Source organism: Chelmon rostratus, chromosome 11 (genome assembly GCF_017976325.1).
Source record: "Chelmon rostratus isolate fCheRos1 chromosome 11, fCheRos1.pri, whole genome shotgun sequence".
Classification (NCBI taxonomy): domain Eukaryota; kingdom Metazoa; phylum Chordata; class Actinopteri; order Chaetodontiformes; family Chaetodontidae; genus Chelmon; species Chelmon rostratus.
In genome coordinates this window covers 8,417,909-8,428,571 of record NC_055668.1, presented here as the reverse complement: position 1 = coordinate 8,428,571, position 10,663 = coordinate 8,417,909, and the positions used below count along the sequence as shown (strand labels likewise).

The following is a 10,663-nucleotide window of genomic DNA, read 5'->3' as shown; positions in this document are numbered from 1 at the left end:
TAATCAATACTGTACTTGAGCACAGTTGAGGCATTTGTACTTTACTCGAGCGTTACCATTTTATGCTAATATACACTTTCTTATGTTCTGATTCAGTTTTAGATTAACCTTCCAAGCAGTATACAATGTATGAAATTATCTCCACCAACTAGACACCTCATTGCTATTTACACATTGATGCAGTATTTCTAATAATATAAAATAATATTCATAATGTATCAAATCAATCCTGGAGGATAAGTACTTTTATTTTTCATAGTTAAGAATGTTTTGCTGATAATGCATCTGAAAGTTAACTGTTGAATGCAGCATTTTTATTTGTAATTGAGCATTTTTAAAGTATTTTATAATCTAGAATTGCTACTTTTACTTCAGAGAAGGGGAAAAAATGTGAATATGGAGGGAGTGTCAACAGCTCAAGGACAGTTTTGGTTTCGAGCATCACTGACATATGTGGTACACATTGTCTTCCAGCATCTTCCAGCATTTGTGTTGTTGTAACTACTCCGTAACGGATTGCTTTGGGAAACTCAGCAGGCTGAAACCCCGAATGTAGGAGCTTGCAGGCATTCCCTGAAGGCACCATCACTCAACGTCAACGTCAGTGTGTTTTGCCCTCATTCCTGGCTTGCATGTGTGAAATTCCTTTCACACAACTAAAGAATATTTTGCATAAAGATGTTGCTGTTGTTGTGATAGACTAATTAGTTAGTGGGATGTTTATGAAACTCAGGATTGAGGTTGAGAGGGACTTAAATCGACAGTTGGACAGTTAATTTTGCAACAAAATTTGATTGGATTTTTATGAAGCATAAACTTATTTTCAGATCAATATGTCATTGTAAGTATTGCTGGGGTCTATCGCTCATTACAAAAATAAGTAAAACGGGTGTGAATGACAGGGAGTGTGCAGTGTAGAGGCAAAGCGCAAGCTCAAGTTGGCACCCGTTGTGTGGCACGTACACAGTCTGCAGGAGTCCCTGGAGGAGGGGTTACTGGAGAGAAGCGAGTAATCTGATCAAGAAAGGTTGGATGAAACATACTTTAATAGCAACAAATGACACAGGCCAATCTCGGATGGCAGTCTAGAGATGATTGGTTGCTCAATCTGGATTTTGACTGGAAACAGAAAGTGTTTTGGCTGCAAGGGCAGGCCTGTGTCAGTCCCTATTGAACACATTTAACATAGGACTGTGCCTATAATTACCAGATACAGTATCTGCAATCACCCATGCATGACACTAAATTCTTCGTAAATATAATCAACCAAAAGTACAAAGATATATCTGGTTATGTTCCAGGAAGAGCTCTACATCTTAGAATAAACAGTTAGTTGTGGTCGGTCTATACTTTAAGTTATTTGTAATTGTTTCGACAATTACAAATGACTTTAAAATAAAAATCAGCAAATAACTTAGGTAAGTTGGGAAAACGCTGTAATAAAGCAAACGCCACAGTCACGTTCTACCATGTTACTACATCTCCCATGATGCCATTCTCTTCATTTCCTGCTACGCATGTAAATAGCGCAAAAGCCCCGCGAGGAGTGTCGGCCATATGAGTGCCTGTTGTTAAAAACAAGATAACACCATTTCTTTCACATTGCAGATATTTATATGCAGACTTTATTCAGACTGTTTATTATTGCTCGGCGGTGATAATTTTTATCTGTAAACGTAGCTGTTTCGTCTGGTGAACTGATAATTACTGACAGATGTAAAATACTCTGCCTCGTTACATTTGGTCCGCAGCACGGGCTTCAGTGCGTAAAACAGTTCAAAATTAACTCTAAGCGAGCTTAAAATTATTAAATTTATTAACAGACAACACTGGAGGCATGAATAAGCGAGAAGGTAAGTCCGACTTTTGAGACTCAAGTTAGACTAACGTTTTAATGAAAGGTGTATCGTTGGTTGCCATCTACATGGTTTAACTCTGCTAGCTATGTTACTAACTAGTTAGCTAACAATGGAGATATTAAAACCAACTTGCAGTATGATAGATAGAATTAAATGTAGAGAAATGACTCGTATATCAATGTTTAAACTGTCTGTTTTCCCAGCTCTTATAACAGTAACGTTAATGTAACTGAAGCTGAAGTTGGTTAGTTGACAGTGCAAGTGGTGGTCCCAGCAAAGACAGCAGACGCACTTCTCCTCGTGATACAGGTCATGCTAGACTGCAACTATCAATGATGTTCATTATTGATCAATCAGCCTGTGCGTTCTCTTGTCATTTCATCAAGCTGTTTGACTCATATTTGAGAAGCTGGAACCAGCGATTTTTTAAATTTTTTTTATTTATTTATTTATTCAAAACTTACGCAACAAATCCATTATCAAAATTGTTGCAAAACCCTTTTTTTTGTAATTTGGTTAATCGTTTAAAAATAAGTCCTCTTGTCTATTATTGCACTTCCAGTGAGTTTTTGGAATTAGAGACATATTAAAAAAAAAAAAAAATCAATCCAGTAGAGTCCAAGGTGTCCTGATTTTTAGTCCTTAGAATGGGCCAAGGCCTAAAAAATGTCAAATCCTACATTTTTCAAAGGACTCATCTATGCCACCCACCTTCCAAGATCCATATACACTGTTTGTAATACAGACTTTCCATTACATATTTTAAGCCTAATTCAAAATAACCCCTGATGACAGGGCTGATCTTCATGTGCAAAATCGTTGGATTGCCTCTTTAATTTGACGAGGCCAGTTTAGAGGAAACAACAGCAACTGAGCATACAAACAGCAGTATCACCCGACTTTCCTGCCTCATGCCAGGTGAAGGATGTCCCCGGAAGAGTGCTGATGCAGTGCAGGTTCGTGATGTGAGTGGCAACCCAACTTCGCCTGTCATCACTGTGTTCAAAGGTAACTGCATCCTCAGCTTTTTCCCAGCATTTTTCACCCACATGGTTGCTGTATTTCGTTAGTGTCCAGACGTCTGTACTCAAACTAACCTTTTTTCACCATTTTCAGTTTTTCAGCAGGAGCTCGACACCAAACACGATAAATATGAGCGTCTTGTTAAGATCAGTAGAGATGTCACCATCGAAAGCAAGAGGACCATTTTTCTTTTACACAGAGTCAACAGGTATATACTGTTTCATTGATTTACATGTTATAACAGTGGCATTAGTTTTAACTGTTCTGTTCTCAAGAGGCAGACATAAAGCTATTACTTGTGGTGTTTGTTTAAAATCACTTGAATGAAGAACACTGTGAAGAAAAAGTTAGTTCACTGTCAATGACCAACTCCAAAAAGTGAATATGTCACCAAATTAAATCTTTCTGCTTTGGTTTCCTGTTTGAGGAGACTGTTGTTTGTGTTAGTGCATTTGGTCTGCTCAAAAACATGACACAAGACACAGTGTAAAAGTTAAAGCACTTGCATTAGTAACTTTAATTCTGTGTGTTTCGTCTGGATTGGAAGTGTACCAGATGCAGAGGATATCCTTAAAGAAGCAGATGCGAAACTGGATGGAGTCAGGCAGAAAATTGGTCATATTGCTGAAGAGCTACGAGGAGATGACATCTATCAGTTTCACAGAGCTTTCACGCCAGGTGAGTTTCTGTAGAGCTTTTTTTGGGAACAACAAGCGAGTTAAGTTAGAAAGTGCCAGAAGTTTGCTTATCTGCAAAATTGCTGTATGGAAATGTAAAAATAATGTATGGCATTGGAACAACAAGTCTAATATACATGGTTCAATAGAAAGGCAGGCCCTGGCTACGCTAGATGCAGCCTCTGCACAAAAAGTTTGACATTGGCAACAGCATGAGGGGTGACTCTGGTCAGCCATGCTAAAAGGAAAAAGCATCAAGACAACCAAGCCAGCCTTGTCACATATTTCACACCTGCTGTAGCCACGTCAGATAACGTTATCACTTCTACCAGCACGCTGAGCTGAAGATAATAGACTCACATTATTCTTACAGCTTGTTCGCTAACACAGGTGGGCTTTCCAGAGCTATGTTTCCCAACAGTGGAATAGCAGCCAAATGTGGTAATGGGGAAAGGAAGTGTCCTTACCTCTCCACATTCTGGATTTGTGCTCAGACAGACTGGTTACGCTATGGCGTTCAGCAAACGCCTGAACAAAGGTCTCCAACTCAAACACATGGACCTGCACAACCTGTTATGGGATGGGTGGGCTGGTGAAAACCCTGTATGCAGGCTCAGAGCCTCATCAGCCTTCTTATCATAAACTACTTAAATAAAGTCATGGAAATGGGGCAAAATATTATGGAAAAGTTTAGAAAATTAATTGTTTCATAAGAAAGCAAAACACGGCAGTAAATGAACTCTGTGGTTGTTTCATCATTTTATAATATTGCAGTTTTGCCTGAGTCTGCTTGTAAAAATGCTCAAGTTTAAGTTTTCAGAGCTTCACAGGGATGCCATGTCATCAACAGAAAATCATTTCTTCATTTTATTTGGCTCATTCATTAATCAAAGCAGAAGGCTTTTTATTACAAATTGGATAGTTTAAATTTCCCAGATCATTGCCTGTATAGTTGCATTTTAAAATTTTATTGAATGTATCAGGGGGACTGCAAGTGTAAAGTAGTTTTTTCCCAGCGTAAAATAAGTCATAGTCCGTTAATGAGAAACTTGAATGTTCTATTATAAATACGCAGCTAGTATCTAGGATAATGTGTCATATATCACGATATCCCACTTATTGATATTGTGGTTGTATTTAGATATGATGTGCAAAATATTCTGTATGTTATTGGTGTAGATTCAGCACGAAGGCTCTCTTAAAAGAAAACCAAACTAAACAACAATAGAAATATAGATGCAAAAAAATCAGACCAGCAAAAATATATGCATCTAAGGACATACCCACAGGTAAACATATGCTCGTATACAGAAGCTTTAGACGTACATACAGTACAGATGTACCCACAGAGCTGCATATAAATATATTGTCCCCATAAATCTGCCCTTTGTTATTATATTTCTCATTTTATCTACCTTCATTTTAGTCCATTAAGAGTTCTAATTGTCCTGCAGTCCCATCCCTGTCATTATCACATCAATTCATTATGTTCATTTACTTAAAAAAACATTTGATCGCATACTGATCAACTGTATCTCATTCTGAATGAGATTTTCTCAAACGAGGCCTCCTTGCCCACCTGAATCATCCATTCATGAAAAGATTCCACTGGAGTCCAGCCCCCAAACACAATCTGCATCCCCACTGTTGTACTAGCCTGGGTCAAATCTGAAGCTCGACAGTCAGTCACAGTGAGTGGGTCATATAATTCATATAATCTGGAATTCATTTCTGCCAATATAATAATAAATTCCTCACTTCAAAAACAAGCTCCAGCAAAGGACACAAGTTAAAATCTTACTTATGCAGGAGCTTTCCTGAGGAGCTGATCTTTGCTGTGCTGGTATCAACTCAGTTGGCCTATTTATGATTTAGATATACAACCCAGATTTCAAACAAGTTGGGATGCTGCGTAAAACATACATAAAACAAAATGGGACAATGTACTAATCCTTTTTTCACATATATTTAATTGAAAACAGTACAAAGACAATATATTTAATATTTCAGCTCATCAACTTAAATGATTTTTGTAAATATCTGCTTATTCTGAATTTGATGTCAGCAACACGTTTAAAACAAGTTTGGACAGGAGCAACAAGTTGTGGAACGCTCCAAAAACACCTGTTTGGATCATTTCACAGGTAAACATGTTGATTGGTAACAGGTGATAGTATCATGATTGGATATGAAAGGATGGAGCGAGGTTCACCGCTTTGTGAACACATGATTGCGAGGATGTTACGGCATGGGCTCAGGAAGACTTGACGGTAACTGTTGACGGTAAACACAGGTTGTTTGGAAATGATTACATTCTGTTTTTATTATGTTTTAACAACTTTTTTGGACTCTGGGTTGTATTGTGAAGTTGCTGATAGTGTGAGAGCGTGACCTTGGTGCAGGCCTGGATATGATAGACACACCCTCTGATAAACTTGTTATCCCTCTAGTATCAGTATCAGTTTTTGTCAGCGTAGCCAAAATGTCTGCAGAGTTTGGAGAAAAACATTACTGGGAGTGAGGGTGAGCTGTTATCTAGCAGCTGGGGAAGTCATTTTTAGATTGTGGTCACTCAGGAATCACCGCTGCATCCTCCGCGACGTGACCAGTGGCAGTTCCCACCAATTAGACGCTTCATTTTTTTTCCATTTTTATCGTCTTTATTAGATTGAGACTGGGCTCGCTGCACGGGCTCTCCAGATAATCTTGGCTGGACGTGAAGTCTCCAGGCATGTGTAATGGGTCTGCTCTTTTTATATAAGGACCATTAGAGATATTGCAGGCTAAATCTGAACATAATTGCCACTGATAACAGGGCAGAGCGGCTCTTTGATAAGCTCTTTAGTTTGACCCAGCTCGAAGCCACGAGACAGTGCAAACACAAGTGTACTGGTGGGGCATTTCCCAGGGATCACCTGCAACTGGATGAACAGCTCTGTGGTCAAACATTAAGCTCAATTCATCTGTTAATCATCTGTAGGCATTCACACACACACACACACACACTCTCGCACTCAGCCCTTAGTTTTTCCAAATGCTGTGCCAGTAAAATCTCTAACTTCCAGCCAGTTTTTCTTTGAGTCATTGTTTAGACATCATTTACAGTAAAAAAAAAAAAAAAAAAAAGAAATCTGGGTCTCAGTGAGCAAAGGTGACTGCAGCTTCAGAGTAAATAACACGAACAGCTCCTGGCAGTAAACTCAGGAACTGAACTCCGCCTGTGTAACCTTTTCATGTCATATCCTGTCCGCCTCAGATCGTGTTGTATGCTCTCTCCGCCAGTGTCACAGCTGTGGGGCCACTGGCAATGTTTAGATGTTTGCATGGTTATTTTGTTTGTTTGATTATGAAAAATCTACCAAACAAAGGCTTGGGGCTGGGCCTAAAATATGTGACTGCTAGTACTTCCTGCATGAGTAGTAGGTGACAATGTAAGTATTAGTTTATGTGTATCTCACATTAAATTTTCATGAATAAATAAGCGAAACAATCAGCTTTAAAGTTCTGACAAAATTTAGTTTATCAGCCAAAAACTGTCATCAGACCTTGATTCAGATTCTGCAACATCCCGAGTGGTGTTCAGAAATCTGTGCCTCTACAATCATGACACTCATTTTATTCCTCTGGCATCATTATAAGCAGGACTGCTTTTATTTACAGAAAAATGCAAGTTGTAACAGTATGGGGGGGGGCTTCTTTACTGTTGGTACATAGAGCCAGCTATCACATACCTGACTCTGCTTTGCAGCGCTGTGAGCTTGATGAGCACACTCTTGTCTCAGAGCTAAAAATAGCACAGGGAAGCTGCTGATGTTAAAAAAACAGAGTCAGTTCACAACAGTTGGAAAGAAACGCAGAGCTACACAACGTTCAGAAATGTTTTTGAGGTGCCTCCAGTAATTTATAATGAGTAAACTATTAAAGTCAATTCATCTGCGCGTTCGACTGGCTGTGACCCATGTAAGTGCTGGTGCTGCTTGCGCCAAAAACCAAACAAGCGCAATGAAAGTCACCCGGAGTGAAGTGGAGATGAACCGCGTTCTCCTCCCTGTAGCACGCTGTGGTTGGCTACGTGGAGATAATAGGCCCTTTGAAGTTCAATTGCCGCTCCAAAAGTAAACTTCAGACACAAAGTCTTCCGTCCTGTGATTATTTGATTGCTGTTTACACAGGGCCCGAAAACAAATGAGGTGGTCATCTCAACCCGCCACAAAAAATGGCCACTGTTGTTCAATCAAAAGACAGCGACAGGAAACAGGTTTTATTTGAATCATTATCTTCATCTGTGATCTATACTGTGCAGACACCATGTTGTGTTTATACACACTCTACGTGCTTTGCTCGATTTGATGCATAGTTGATGTTCTTTTTAGTAATAGTTTTTTTTTTTTTTTGGTAAATCACAAGTGCAAATCAATGTAGAAGGCACCCACCATCCCATAATCCTGTTTAGATTCAGCAGTAGGAGCGATGAAATATTTCGATGGACTTCCCAGTGTCTTGTGACGATCCATTTCAATGTACTTTCATGCATCAGGGATCCAGGAGTATGTGGAGGCTGTGTCCTTCCTGCACTACATCCGTCACCGCAGTCTCATCAGCCTGGAGGAGATCAACGCCAGACTGGTGTTCATGAGGACCGAGAAGGCAGATCCTGAGGTAAGTTTGAAGAAAACTGCATGGTTAAGCTGCATGTGCTGATTGTTTTCTCCAGTGTTCAAAGAACAATTTTAACAAAAGTGAAAGGAATAGTTCGACGTTCTGGAAAATACACTTATTTGCTCATGGTGTGAGTTTGGTCTCTTAGCTTAGCCTAGCTTAGCATAACGCCTGCCTTTGTCCAAAGTCAAAATCAGTAGCTTTATATTTAGCATACAGACCTGAGTGGTGTCGATCTTCTCATCCAGCTCTCTGCAAGAAAACAATTTTGCGTATATTCCCCAAACTGTTGTTGAATGTTCATTTTCCAATTTTTTCCATATCCTCTGAAAGCATTGGTCATGGCACACAAAGGAAACAATGGGTGTTAATATGCACCACATTTCTAAACATTATGTGTCATCATAACATTTTATCCACTCTGCCTGTTATTTTCAGAGATGATGGGTGCCTGTAGATGCAGGCAAAATTGCTTGAACCCTAATATTTTGTGCTAAAAGCATCAACATGCTTAAGGAAAACATTGCTTATTTACACACTTGTTGTCACCATCAGTCTGGGGATAAGAATTTCTGTGCACAGTTTGTCCAAAAGTGTTGAAAGAATTATCCCAAAAAGTGTTCAGAATCTCTCTTTGGTTGCCATTCGTGTGATTTTTAGATTTTTTTTTTTCTCCCTGTGTGTTCACCTTAGGGCTCAGCTGAAACCCTGCCCGTGGGAGCTCAGGTCCTGACCTTCCAGGTGACGCCCTCAGACTACCTGCTCGGCGTGGCCGACCTGACTGGAGAGCTGATGCGGATGTGCATCAGCAGCGTGGGCAACGGCGACATCGACACGCCCTTCCAGCTGAGCCAGTTCCTGCGGCAGATCCACGACGGATTCTCCTACATCGGGAACACGGGCCCCTACGAGGTGTCCAAGAAGCTGCACACGCTGCGGCAGAGCCTGGGCAAAGTGGAGGATGCCTGCTACACCCTGCGAGTCCGCGGCTCAGAGATCCCCAAACACATGTTGGCCGACGTGTTCTCCAGTAGGACCACGCTCATCGACCCTGAGGAAGGAGTGGTTTAAGCCCTTCAACAGCATTATGTTCCCTCTGGTGTCATTGTCTGCTTCAGTTTTATTCCACTTTAATGTCTTTTTAATGGGATATGTTTTGCAACATGCTTTTTGCTGTTATTGTTACAATAAAACCAGATTTATAATAGACTGTTTTTTTTTTCTTTGATAAAGATCTGATGACTTCACTTGTTTTGCATGAATAAAAGTTCTGTGCCAAATATACCATGCTCTCCCTGTTTTAAGCTGCTTTGATAATGTGTGTGTGTGTTTATTTTATTTTCCTCTCTGCCCTTCCCTCTCTCTATCACACACAGATAATCTAAGGTAGAACCACTGGCTGCCTGCACTCACTGCATACTGTGTGGAGGAGGAACATGTGACCTTTGTACATTGTACGTGCCTATTCTCTGGTAGGCTCGCTGGCACACACACACACACAAACACACAAGCCCTCGCCTCCTCATTCTACCATCTTTAAACAATCCTCGCCACTGCGTTAATTCAAAGTAAGGTTTGGTATGCGCCGAGACATATTCCTGGCAGAGACCTGATATCCACTTGCTGCTTCCTCATCCCCTTGTGTCAATTCTGACCTTCCAGATGGATGTTTGAGGCAGTGAGAAAGGATTCGGCCGCATTGATGGTCGGCCACACGGTGATGTCTGACTAATCTGTAATCAGCAGCAGAGGCTCTTATTCATAGCTGAGGAAAAAGTTATGAGGTTATGAGAAATGGCCACTTGTGAGTCTGATTATTAAAACATCCAAACAAAAACAAGAAGACTGCCTCTATAGGTTTTCCAGTTTCCATCTCAGACAGCAGCTGCTGTGCTTCACAGCCAGTTATTGCTCAACTCTGACAAGGTCAAATGGAGCTTTAGGCTGAAATGCATCTCTTAATGCAAACACGTGTACGACGGTTGTTGTTTTGTTGGCTGAGAGTTTTGTGTTTATCCACAGATAAGATCATGCTTTATTTCATCCCTCTTGATATTCTGTTGACCGTGAAAGGGTTTGAATGTAATTTGAGTCTGCCATCTGGTGGCCAGTGTCAGTACTACAAATGGATGACCTGGATCCTGTCTTCAGCGAGGTGTTATTCCAATACATTTTGTAGAAATAAGATATAACTTAATGAAACACGATACTGCAAATTATTATTATTCACAGCTGTTGCTTTACACATGTTTAATTTTGTTTGGTCAGATTTTTAAGCTGTTTTTGTTTTTTATTGAGGGAGTCAGAGACAGACAGACGACTGGTCTGGTTTCTTTTGTTTGGTGTGTAAATCAGTTTAATCCAATAAACAAACATATACATTGTAGTATTATATACTGTATGTGTGTAATTATATATTATTTAGATGGGTGAAATCAACTTCTG

The 10,663-nt window shown here is 40.0% G+C and overlaps 1 protein-coding gene across 1 annotated transcript; it reads left to right on the top strand.

The window, feature by feature from the left end:
- Positions 1-1,554: 1,554 nt before the first annotated feature.
- Positions 1,555-10,663, top strand: tsnax (translin-associated factor X). The gene is made up of 6 exons (XM_041947619.1): positions 1,555-1,853; positions 2,778-2,867; positions 2,976-3,090; positions 3,430-3,560; positions 8,097-8,218; positions 8,912-10,663. The coding sequence occupies exons 1-6, from the start codon at positions 1,838-1,840 to the stop codon at positions 9,287-9,289; spliced, it is 852 nt and encodes a 283-aa protein (XP_041803553.1). The 5' UTR covers positions 1,555-1,837; the 3' UTR covers positions 9,290-10,663.